Consider the following 13420-nt stretch of genomic DNA (forward strand, 5'->3'; position numbering starts at 1 on the left):
CTTTCGGAGGAGATTTTGGACATACACACCTACACAAAGCTAATGACCAGTGACATCCAGTTTAAATTATCGGTTTGTTCTTCATGAACCCTTCCACCAACTAGTAAAAGTATCAGGTTAATATTTAGCTTTTTTCCAGTGCACCTAGTTTCTTGTTCACAATGTTTTGTCTTTCAGTCAATTGAAGAGTTTCATTCCCATATACTGGGGAGTCTGAAGACACAATTTTCACCATTGAACAAGAAGCATGAAATTCATTATTTCCTGTACTTTATAAATGATCACAATGATTTTCAGAATAAGTCTCATTTGCTGTAAAAGGAGATGATTGGCTCATAGACCTATAGGAAGTGGAATTTTTAAAATTCAAGGTTTTTAAGTAATGGGCAGTTTGAATACTTTGGATGTGCTGAACATTGTTTCTGATTACTTTTTTGTGGAGCTTCAGTATTCTTTATATGTAGCTAGTGCTCCTCTCAAAAACTTTGCCATACCTTATTAGTGATTTAAAAATCACTGTGGTGTGCAATTTCCTGTCTATCCAGACCAGTGGCACTAAATAGTAAGCACACTGAACAAAAAAAGTAGTCTCCCTGTGGAGAGATCAGACTAAAACTATGTAAATCCACTTCTATGCTTGATAATGGCCTCAAATTGGCGTGGAAGAGAGCCTACAAGTTTCTTCAGGTAGATGATATCCATCTGAACCCTCTCAGTAATGATTAGATCCTTAATACTGGGCATTTTAGTGGACAAGTCGAGGTGCGATAAGGTACCTGAGTGTTTGCCAAACCAAGAATGCTTGTATGCAGGTCTGTGAACACAGCTATTGTCATCTTGTAAGGTAGGACTGTCCATAGTACATTTACCATGAAGGTGTGAAAGGAGAAGCAGCACAAGTTGAAATAAACATCTTGGTGTATTTTCAAGCAAATCACCACCTTCAAACCATCTACAGCCGGAACAACACCTTTCACATGCTGTGGTCTAAATACCTTATTGATCCTTTAGTGCATTCTCTGCACTTTATTGTGTGAAAAAGACACAAAATTGTGATTTGTGACCTCACTACATTCGGTTACACTCTCCAGTTTGTGTTTTGTTTGGCCTGTTGAAAGCAGAGTGGCCACTTGTCTTTAAAATTGGGAATTCTCAAGGGTACTGAATTTATTGGAAATCTTGGGGAATTACGAAAGGCTTACTACATTCTGAGAGACTCCTGGGGGGTAGAACTGTTTGTTGACGTAAAGTTGTTTTGAGCTTTTGTTACAAATCACTCTGAGATTCTGATTAAAAAATAATTAGTCTTGGGTAATGTAAGGAAACACAAAGTTGGGCACTCTACTTCTGTGATGTTTGTTGCTTGATCGCTGGTAGCTCTGAAGAATTAGAGTTGAGCAAATCAGTTGATATAATCTGCCTCTCTGAGCATCATGTGACCACTGGTATAGATATGTTAAATGTTACACGATTCAAGATAGCTTCTTACTTCTGTAGAGAAAATGTGGACACAGGAGAGGTTGTCACATCTGTCAGAAACTGTTTTGATTTTAAGAATATTGATATTAATAAATTGAAGCTTGTGCAGCAGTAGTAGTATTTATAAGAAGTCCTTTATAATAGTAAATATATACAGATCAGATTCAGGCAGCTTTAACATCTTCATAAAAAATCTGGAATCTCTGTTGTCCCATCTCACACTAAAAAAACAAGGAATTACTTGTTGCTGGTGATTTTAATGTAAATTTATTGAAAAGCTCTGTCAGTGAACAGTTATTCCAATCTTATCATTCAATTTTGTTCCTAATTTGAACTTTGCAACTAGGATATATAAATGTTCTGAGACTGCTATTGATAATATCTTCATAGACAAATCTAGGCAAAAAAGTCATATCACAAAAACAATAGTAAATGGGCTATGATCATGACATGCAGCACTTGTGTTGAATGTTGAAACTTGTCATGATAAAAAAATCTATAAAATCCAAGTACAGAAGGGCAATAAAGCAGCCATGAACTGAATAGATGTTAACAATACTTCTGACTCAAATGGAAAATACAAAGCATTCCTTAATACAGTTACTTCTACTTCTGAAAATTGATTTCCCTTAAAGGTAACTCAAATCACACAAAAGTCAAAAAATAAACCGTGGATTTCACAAGGAATAAAGATATCATGTGGTACAAAAAGGAGACTGTATCTACTGTCCAGGAGCAACTCTGACGTTAGCATTGTAATGCACTACAAAGAACACTGCAAAATATCGAAGGAAATAATCCAGAAATTCAAGCAGCCTTATTATGAGAAAAAGATAATTACATAGGGCAACAAAATAAAAACTGTATGGAATATAGTAAAGACAGACAGGTGGGGCCAAAAAGGAAGAGGAAAAAATAGCTCTAAAAATAATTGAGACTTAATTAACAAGTGCATGTAGTGTTGCAAACCTCTTAAACAAGTACTTAATTTCTGTTACTGACAGCTTGGGGTTATCAGGTTCAGTGAACATTGCAATGGAGTATCTTTGAACATTGCAATGGAGTATCTGAGACCAACCTTTAAAAATAACTTCAGTAAAATGGAAATGATACTCACATCTCCCAAAGAAGTAGCATCCATCATAAAATCCTTAAAATCTAAGTATTCTAGTGGGTATGATGACTTGTCAATGAAGTTAATCAAAGAGTGCTCATGCGAGTTGAGTTCTATCTTTAGTTATTTGTGTCATCAATCTATCAGTGGAACATTTCCAGGCTGGCTAAGATATGCTGAAGTTAAGCCTCTGTACAAGAAGGGGGATAAAGTGATATCATCAAACTATCAACCAATTTCACTTTTGTTAGATTTCTCAAAAATATTTGAAAAGGTTGTGTTAAAGTGTCTCCTTAAGCATCTGACAGCAAATAATATATTGTCCAAGTCTCAGTTTGGGTTTCTCAAGGGTCCTGATGTAGAGAAAGCTATTTCCACTACAGTGGGAATGTATTTAATTCAGTAGATAATAAATGCTAGGCTACTGCCATTTTCTGTGACCTGTCAAAAGCCTCTGACTGTGTGAACCATATCATTCTCTTAAGTAAATTAGAATATTATGGCATTACTGGCAATGCCGCGAAGTGATTTGAGTCTTGCCGAACTAACAGGAAACAAAAGGTGTCATTGAGAAATTCCTGTGCAGTAAGCAGTCTGTCTTCATCTGATTGGGAACTAATTAGGAACTAATTACATGTGGTATTCCTCCAGGTTCCATCTTGGGTCTGTTGCTTTTTCTTGTGTACATTAATGATCTCTCATCTGTTACATTGCCAGATGCTAAGTTAATTTTGTTTGCAGATGGCACAAACATTGCAATATACAGCAAGTCAAATACAGATTTACAAATAGTTGCTAATCAAATTTTCACTGACATTAATAAATGGTTTAAAGCTAATTCACTGTCATTAAACTTTGAAAAGACCCACTATATGCAGTTCAGAACCTGTAATAGATTTCCTTCCAGCATGTTTATAACACATGAAGACACGCAGATCGAAGAGGTTGACAGTGTTAAATTTCTGGGATTATTACTCGATAATAAATTCAGTTGGGAAGGGCATATCACAGAATTGCTTAAGCACCTAAACATGTCTGTATTTACAGAGAGAATGATGTCAGATGTAGGAGATATAAATATATAAAAAACAACCTTGCATACCTTGCTTACTTTCATTCTATGCCATTGTTGTTGTTGTTGTTGTGGTCTTCAGTCCTGAGACTGGTTTGATGCAGCTCTCCATGCTACTCTATCCTGTGCAAGCTTCTTCATCTCCCAGTACCTACTGCAACCTACATCCTTCTGAATCTGCTTAGTGTATTCATCTCTTGGTCTCCCTCTATGATTTTTGCCCTCCACGGTGCCCTCCAATGCTAAATTTGTGATCCCTTGATGCCTCAAAACATGTCCTACCAACCGATCCCTTCTTCTAGTCAAGGTGTGCCACAAACTTCTCTTCTCCCCAATCCTATTCAATACCTCCTCATTAGTTACGTGATCTACCCACCTTATCTTCAGCATTCTTCTGTAGCACCACATTTCGAAAGCTTCTATTCTCTTCTTGTCCAAACTATTAACCGTCCATGATTCACTTCGTACATGGCTACACTCCATACAAATACTTTCAGAAACGACTTCCTGACACTTAAATCTATACTCGATGTTAACAAATTTCTCTTCTTGAGAAACGCTTTCCTTGCCATTGCCAGTCTACATATTATATCCTCTCTACTTCGACCATCATCAGTTATTTTACTCCCTAAATAGCAAATCTCCTTTACTACTTTAAGTGTCTCATTTCCTAATCTAATTCCCTCAGCATCACCCGACTTAATTTGACTTCATTCCATTATCCTCGTTTTGCTTTTGTTGATGTTCATCTTATATCCTCCTTTCAAGACACTGTCCATTCCGTTCAACTGCTCTTCCAAGTCCTTTGCTGTGTCTGACAGAATTACAATGTCATCAGCGAACCTCAAAGTTTTTACTTCTTGTCCATGAATTTTAATACCTACTCTGAATTTTTCTTTTGTTTCCTTTACTGCTTGCACAATATACAGATTGAATAACATCGGGGGGAGGCTACAACCCTGTCTCACTCCTTTCCCAACCACTGCTTCCCTTTCATGCCCCTCGACTCTTATAACTGCCATCTGGTTTCTGTACAAATTGTAAATAGCCTTTCGCTCCCTGTATTTTACCCCTGCCACCTTCAGAATTTGAAAGAGAGTATTCCAGTTAACATTGTCAAAAGCTTTCTCTAAGTCTACAAATGCTAGAAACGTAGGTTTGCCTTTTCTTAATCTTTCTTCTAAGATAAGTCGTAAGGTCAGTATTGCCTCACGTGTTCCAACATTTCTATGTCACATGGGATCATATTCTGGGTTAACTCATCAAACCAAGAAAAAGTTTTTATCATGCAAAAGTGTGTAATAAGAATCATTTGTGGTGTAAATTCAAGAACATCATGTAGAAACCTGTTCAAGGAACTTTGTATTCTAACCACTGCTTCTTATTATATTTATTCCTTAATTAAATTTGTTGCAAGTGATATATCTCTGTTTCCAACCAATAGCTCAATGCAGAGGATCAGTATTAAGAATAAGAACACACTTCACAAAAACCTAAAATCACTTACCTTGGTCCAAAAACGAGGCCAATATTCAGTAACATACATTTTCAATAGAATGCGAGAAACCATTAAAAACGTGGTTTCAGATAAAGCACAGTTTAAACAGAGTTTGAAAAACTCTTTAATAGGCAACTCCTTCTACTCTACAGATGAATATCTCAACAGAGTCTTAGATTTCAGTTTTGACAGCACTTGGCCACAACAATCAGGATTAAGTATTTTGTATATGATAAATTTCTTAAAAGTGCATAACAATGTTTTATTCTGACAACGTCTTAATTCTGTAAATATTAGCAGTTCCAACTCTCCTGACAAATAACTAGGGTAGTAAGTGTTATATTCAGATGTTTTATGTTTTTTATGTTATAAAACTTTGTGGCAGATTAAAACTATGTGGTGGACCGAGACTCGAACTCGGGACCTTTGCCTTTCGCGGGCAAGTGCTCTACCAACTGAGCTACCCAAGCATGACTCTCTGACATGTTCCACACCCACGAGAATCAATCTAATTTTTTGGGTCTATGAACAAAAATTGAATCTAATCTATTTGAGAATCCTTACTACTGTCTGTGAGTCTTTGGACTCCAGCTCCCCTTCCCTTACGTGACTGTGAGTGTGATGGAGTGCAGCATGCACACGAGAATATGTTTGTAGCTGTAAATTCGACATTAGCACAAAGGCAAGAGTAGGTTACTTAATTTTGTAGAAAATATTAATATGGATCCAAATTTGAAGACAAATTTATTGTAGATTAGCATTGAATGTTAAGGCTTCAGTTCGTTTTTAGTAATTTCACTGCAAACTAATATCTTGCTGACATTCCTGCAGTGTAGTGTTTCAAGTTAACAGTGATCACAGTATGAAGAGTGTTCAGTTCCAAATGTAATGTGTTGTTGCTGTCAGACTCTATTGACATTGTATTCCCATGTCAACAGTTAAAAGCTTATTGCTGTAAGGATTTTTAATACATTTGAGGCTATTGCACATGATGTGGTATTACTGAAGAACTGGACCATATTTAAGGCAAAAATTAATGAAAGAATTGGTAACAACCAGCAGCAAATAGCCCACATATAACCGAAGAAAAGAGCCCTATGCCAGGGTGAGACAGTAAAGTCATATACACAGTGAACTTGAATATGGTGGAAGCTGCAAAGTTTCACACCTGATGAACAGTATAGTAGAAGATGTCTATTAAATGCTTCTTTTGAAGAGAACATCATCAAGTGTGCCAGCCTGTCAAGGCAATGGACCAGAAGGGAGTGAGTCAAAAGACAGTTGACAGACATTCAAATGTTGTGTTACTGGTAGTTATGGATGAAAGTCAGGACTGCACATTCCTAATATGGCAAACAATAAGGGACAAGATATAATGTTTTATGACCTATGTTCATGTGGAATCTAGTATCTTGGCAGTAGTAGCATTGAATGCCAAATTCTATCGAGGCGGTAGCATTGCTACTTTAAGAAGAGGTTCATTATTCATTGGCAGTGATCTTTCCAAGGCAGAACAACATTTGGGAGGGGGCCTGGAATGACACAGACACAACTAACTTCATTGCCAATTTTATCTCTTTGCAAAAGAGCAAATATTTGGACAATAGAAGACAACATGTAAGGATGTTCCATTTGTGACATGCTAATCATATAATAAATGATAAAGAAAGAAAGAAAGAAAGAAGAAGAATGTTTGACATTTATCACACGACTACAGATCAAACAACAATGTAGTTCTATGTGTGCCACGCAGCTGTAGGTGACTGCAGCGAACCTGTAAGGCAAAGCTCAAGAATGCTCACCAACATACTTCAATTATTCTCTATCTCCATGCACAAGTTCCAGCCATTTGCCCAGCTTCCAAAATCAGGAAAACTAAATAAGGTGACCATATATGGAGGCGAGGCTGTCACAGATGAAAATCCTCCATGCGGTTGTTGTTAAGATGTTTGGCAACTACATTCAGATCACAACTACTACTGACCTATGCATGAACTATTATCCATTTCATAACAGTTGATCCTGACTTTGAGCTTGTATTCTGGTTACTTTGCATGACTAACGTTGATGTGTTGTTCCTTGCTGGAATCGTGCAAATTTCTACTTTGACTTAGTGTGTAAGTATTCCATTTTAGTTGAAATGGGGACAACGTACATGGAAATATTTAATAGACAGTGTGCTGTTTCAAGCATTTTTTGAGGAGTCATAGACGTTGACTGTAATTACGAGAAAAATTTCCTTTGCACAATGTAAAGATGCAATCAGATTCTATTTGCAGGTGGATTTTCATTATTTTCTGATTAGACATTTCATTGCTGTAGTGTCATGCGCAAGATGCTGTGATTGAGTTTATTGTTGTAGCTATTGCGGTGGAGAAAGCAAGTGTGTAATGCATGAACTTTTGTTGGTTACACCATATTTCATTCCTAATGAAAACTCTCTGTATTAGTCAGTTAAGTGTTTGTAAGGCAGTTGCATTTGCAATGTATGCAAGGCTGTGGGCATAGTCATCATACCTGCATGTCTCCACTGTTATAATGCATGGATAAGTGCCTATTTACCAGCAAAAAATGGCAATTTCATAGTCACATTCCAATACAGCATTGCTGTGTTCAGTGGTTGTTCCAAGCAGCGAGCAACAGTATAGTATGTTGGAAGTGAAAGCTCGATATACAAGCAGCTATCTATAAATGAACAATGAAATGCAGTGTACATTTTAACAGTAAATAAAAAAATTAATTAGCTTGAATAAATTTTGCGTGAAAGAATAATGAATTAAGTAAAATATACCTTAATTGCTTTTGCTGCTGACTGAGGTCTCATTGTTGCTATTCAGTAGTTGGTTGGAAATGGATTGGATTGGTAAACGTGGCATCTTGCCATCTTTTTGTTGTATTCTAAAGCTCTGTAGCCATGTCATTGTCAATTGGTGGTGAATTAATAAATGGCCAGAAAGTTACTGGACTTCTCTCTTCTTTAATTGTGTTACTGATAGACTGAATATATTTCTTCTGTAAGTTCCATAAGACCTGTTACAGAGAGAGAAAGATCCATATCAGAGAAACTAAAGTCCATCCTGAAACTGTGGATTGCTGTTTTGTGATGTTAGGGACTGACACTACATTCATGTGTAATTATTATCTCTAACATTTGTAATTTTTCAATGTTTTTACTCTGTAATTGATGGAATATTGTAATTTGCTGTGACATTTTATGTATGTGTAAATAGGACCACTCTCTACTTTGTATGTGCCTTAGTGTGGCTCAAAAAACATGCTTTCACCACAGAGTGTTAGTTTTTGTTTATGACTCTGCTCTCATAACTGGTACTTGATTCCAAATTGTCAATGATCATATGAAGGGGCTGGTGAAAGAAACTACCAAACCATGGGAGTCATTTTCTGTTACTATATGTTGTGCTGCTTCAGAGTCAAGAACATAGACACAATAACATAAAATAATTTATATAGTAGACAGTTCTTTGGAGTGGTGGAAATGGAACTACTTGTTACAAGCATGTTGTGCACTGTGATCACATTAATCCTTTCTACATGGTTATGGGTTTACATTTTCATCTGCCACCCTCTTTATATAGATCTCATTTTAGTTTATAAGAGTATGAAGTAACATTTCTTGCATTTTGTACTTGGTACTGCTACTGAATTCCAACATCCATGTTAACCGTGGTGTGGTTATCTTGAGAGCCTTGACATTCACTGGACTGATGTTTACAGTGCTCATGGCATGAATGAAAAATATAACATTTTTGCTAATAAAGTGCTTACCTTATTTGAACACTGCTTTCCCCCAAAACTTACCAAGGTTAGAGCAAAGTCTACAAAGAAGCCATGGATTACTCGAGGAATAGGGGTATCTTGTAAAACAAAAAGAAAACTGTATCTGTCAATCCGAAACATTTCCAATGTTGATGCTATAGCACATTATAAGAAATACTGCAAAATATTAAAGACTGTAATACGGATGTCAAAGCAAATATATTACAAGGAAAAGATAGTCATATCAGATAACAAAATAAAGACAATATGGGATATAGTGAAGGAGGAGACCGGTAGAACCAGACATGAAGAGGAACAAATAGCATTAAGAGTAAATGATGCATTGGTGACAGATGTGTATAGTGTTGCAGAACTTTTTAACAAACATTTTATAACTGTTACTGAAAAGATGGGGTTGTCAGGTTCGGTAGATGCTGCTATGGATTACCTTAGACCAGACATTTCAAGTAACTTCCATAATATGAATTTGACCCTCACTACCCCAACAGAAATAATGTCCATCATAAAATCTTTAAAATCAAAAACATCTAGTGGGTATGATGAAATATCAACAAAGTTAATTAAAGAATGTGATTCTGAGCTAAGTAACATATTAAGCTATCTGTGTAACCAGTCGTTTATCAGTGGAATATTTCCCGAATGGCTGAAATATGCTGAAGTTAAGCCACTGTTTAAGAAGGGAGATAAAGAAATAGCATCAAATTTCCGTCCAATTTCACTGTTGCCAGCATTCTCAAAAATTTTCGAAAAAGTAATGTACAGTCGTCTTTATAACCATCTTATCTCAAATAACATACTGTCAAAGTCACAGTTTGGATTTCTAAAAGGTTCTGATATTGAGAAGGCTATCTACACTTACAGTGAAAATGTACTTAATTCATTAGACAAAAAATTGCAGGCAACTGGTATATTTTGTGATCTGTCAAAGGCATTTGACTGTGTAAATCACAATATCCTTTTAAGTAAACTAGAATATTATAGTGTAACAGGGAATGCTGCAAAATGGTTCAAATCTTATATCTCTGGCAGGAAACAAAGGGTGTTATTAGGAAAGAGACATGTATCAAGCTATCAGGCATCATCCAACTGGGAACTAATTACATGTGGGGTCCCACAAGGTTCCATTTTGGGGCCCTTACTTTTTCTTGTGTATATCAATGACCTTTCATCAGTAACATTACCAGATGCCAAGTTTGTTTTGTTTGCTGATGATACAAACATTGCAATAAATAGCAAATCAAATGTAGTCTTAGAAAGATCAGCCAATAAAATATTTGTAGACATTAATCACTGGTTCCTAGCCAATTCTTTGTCACTAAACTTTGAAAAAACACACTACATGCAGTTCAGAACTTGTAAGGGGTGTCCCAAGAGTATATGTCTAACATATGATGACAAGAAGATAGAAGAAGTGGACGGTGTTAAATTCTTGGGATTACAGCTTGATAATAAATTCAACTGGGAGGAGCACACCACAGAACTGCTGAAGCGTCTTAACAAATCTCTGTTTGCAATGCGAATTTTGTCAGACATAGGGGATAAAAAAATGAAAAAGCTGGCATACTATGCTTACTTTCATTCCATAATGTCATATGGGATTATTTTCTGGGGTAATTCATCAAGCCAAGCTAAAGTTTTCCGGGCACAAAAACGTGCAGTAAGAATTATATGTGGTGTGAACTCAAGAACATCCTGCAGAAGCCTGTTTAGGGAACTAGGGATACTAACTACAGCTTCCCAATATATTTATTCCTTAATGAAATTTGTCATTAAAAATATATCACTTTTTCAAACCAACAGCTCAATTCATGGAATCAATACTAGAAATAAGAATAATCTTCACAAGGATTTAAAGTCACTTAGTCTTGTACAAAAAGGTGTGCATTATTCAGGAACACACATTTTCAATAACTTGCCAGCAGCCATAAAAAGCTTAACAACCAATGAAATTCAGTTTAAGAGAAGCCTAAAGGATTTATTGGTGGCCAACTCCTTCTACTCCATTGATGAATTTCTGAGGAAAACCAACTGATTTGTATATAAGTACAACATAACTTCTGCACAATTTCAGTGCAGTAATGTGTTCACTGAAAATTTGTGTGTGTGTGTGTGTGTGTGTGTGTGTGTGTGTGTGTGTGTGTGTGTAAGTATAATCTAACTTCTGCACCATTTCAGTGCAGTAATGTGTTCATTGTAAATAAGTATTACAGTAGTTGTATTACATGTTTCTTACCTTATAAATAAATAAAAAACTTTTTTATTTTAAATTCAGTGCAATAGTATTTGTAAAATGACTCTTAGTGTTCATTAAAAAATGACGATCATTCCACTTGGGACCTGTGGAATGGTACATTAGCTTATTTGTTTTAGTTTAAATATTTGTCATGTATTGTTGTTTTTCTGACATGTTCCACATCCTGGAGGACCTCCTCACTACGGATCAATTGGAATGAAAGTAAATCTAATCTAATCTAATCTAATCTATGAAATTTGTTAGAGTGCTTGATAATTCCAGTACAGCTTTATGACTGAGTAGCAACTAAAATTGTGTTGAACCTCTGTCTTCTATGATGCATGAAAGGGCTTCCATGAAATATGTGTGAACAATGGCTTGCTCTTTACAGTACTGTTGTTTAAACACAAAGCTGATATGATATTACATAGATATATTTTTGTGTTCTTTGGAGTAAGAACCTTGTAGTCGGAAATAAACAGTGTTTCCTTTATGGAATCATTACATGAAGACAAGATTTGTCGATCCTGCTACTAGAGTGTGTTGAGTGTGGGTGTGCTGAGTGTAGTGTTGCTGTGCATGTGTACTTAAATCAACTGCCAACTGTATCAGAGTGGGCTGGCCCCTAGAGGCTACCTGTAGGAAGCATGCACGTGGCACTGTTCCCACTGCATATGCATGAAACTGACTCAGTCTCTCAGTTGCTCTGTGTATTACTTATGTTACATCTTCTGTATGATTCAGGTGTCTTGTTACATGACCAAGCGAGGTGGCGCAGTGGTTGTTAGCACACTGGACTCGCATTTGGGAGGATGATGGTTCAGTCCTGCGTTCGACCATCCTGATTTAGGTTCTTTGCAATTTCCCTAAATTGCTTCAGGCAAATACTGGAATGGTTCCTTTGAAAGAGTGCGGCCGACTTCCTTCCCTATCCTTTCCTAATCCGATGAGACCGATGACCTCGCAGTTTGGTCTCCTCCCCAAAATCAACCCAACCCAACCCTCTTGTTACAAGAGGTTTATTTACGTGATTGTTCATAGGTTTATGAATAAAGCCATTTTTGAGTTATTTGGATCAGTTTTGTGTATTAGTTGATTATTACAGGTTTCATAATGTGGTCTCATAAAGTTGCATTATTTAACCTTGTAAGTTAAAGCTACTTGCAGTTACTGCATATTACTCTCATTATTAGCTGCAATTCCGTAAGTTCTAATCAACTGTCTGACAACTGTATACGTCAGACCATATACCGTACCGTGTCAATTTCTGTGCAAAAACTTTTCTTCATAAATGTTCATATCATCTCTGGAAAGCTGTATTTTTTCCCAGCAATGCCTTTCGCAGATGACTTGTATGTAGGAGAAAAAAAAAAAACAAAAAAAAAAAAACTTCTGAAGTGTTCAGATGCTGAAATGAAAATTCTTATGAAGGCTTTTATTAGTAAATTATTCCTCATGAGGTTTTGCAAAGGAAACTTTAAGTTGAAACTTCCTGGCAGATAAAAACCGTATGCTAGACCGAGATTCAAACTCAGGACCTTTGCCTTTCCTGGGAAAGTGCTCTACCACCTAAGGCAAAGGCCCTGAGTTTGAATCTCAGTCAGACACACAGTTTTAGTCAGCCAGGAAGTTTCATATCAGCACACATTCCACTGCAGAATGAAAATCTCATTCTGGAAACTTTAAGTTACTGATGGCAGTTACTATTGTTCAGTGTGACAGTATACTCTAATGATTTCAGTATATAGTAACTGTCTGCTAGTGTACTGAAGATTTATTATTATGTTGCCTATTGATGATAATTATGAGCAACAATTTTGAAAAGTTTTTTCTTGTTGCAGAAAAATTAGCAGAAGCTACAAGAAAATATGCTAATTTGCGAAGTGAACTTAGTGAGGCACAGGAAGATGAATTTCATGGTAAACAGAGTTTCTTGCGGCGTGGGCCAAATATCCTTCGCAAAAGAAATGTTCCTGCACGAAAGACTCAGGAACTTAAACTTGCATTCAGTGAGTTTTACCTGAGTCTTATTTTATTGCAAAACTACCAGAATCTAAATTTCACTGGTTTCCGCAAGATTTTAAAGAAACATGACAAGGTGGGTGGTTCTGATTATGCACTAATCTCCTCTATTGTTTGGGATAAAGGAGAGGTGTCTTAAATATGAGCACATCTTTTTACTCATTATGTACTATCTTTTATGTGCTGACCTATATCCATCTCTCT

The 13420-nt window shown here is 36.3% G+C and overlaps 1 protein-coding gene across 2 annotated transcripts in view; it reads left to right on the forward strand.

Annotated features, from left to right (window-relative positions):
• The window catches only part of LOC124712237 (xenotropic and polytropic retrovirus receptor 1), a 123617-nt gene that overhangs the window by 24243 nt on the left and 85954 nt on the right, over window positions 1–13420 (forward strand). For both annotated transcript variants that reach the window (XM_047242534.1, XM_047242542.1), the window contains exon 3: window positions 13036–13292. In XM_047242534.1, coding sequence (XP_047098490.1) covers window positions 13036–13292 — 257 coding nt within the window. The remainder of the gene's footprint in view (window positions 1–13035; window positions 13293–13420) is intronic.

Source organism: Schistocerca piceifrons, chromosome 1, assembly GCF_021461385.2.
Source record: "Schistocerca piceifrons isolate TAMUIC-IGC-003096 chromosome 1, iqSchPice1.1, whole genome shotgun sequence".
NCBI lineage: Eukaryota > Metazoa > Arthropoda > Insecta > Orthoptera > Acrididae > Schistocerca > Schistocerca piceifrons.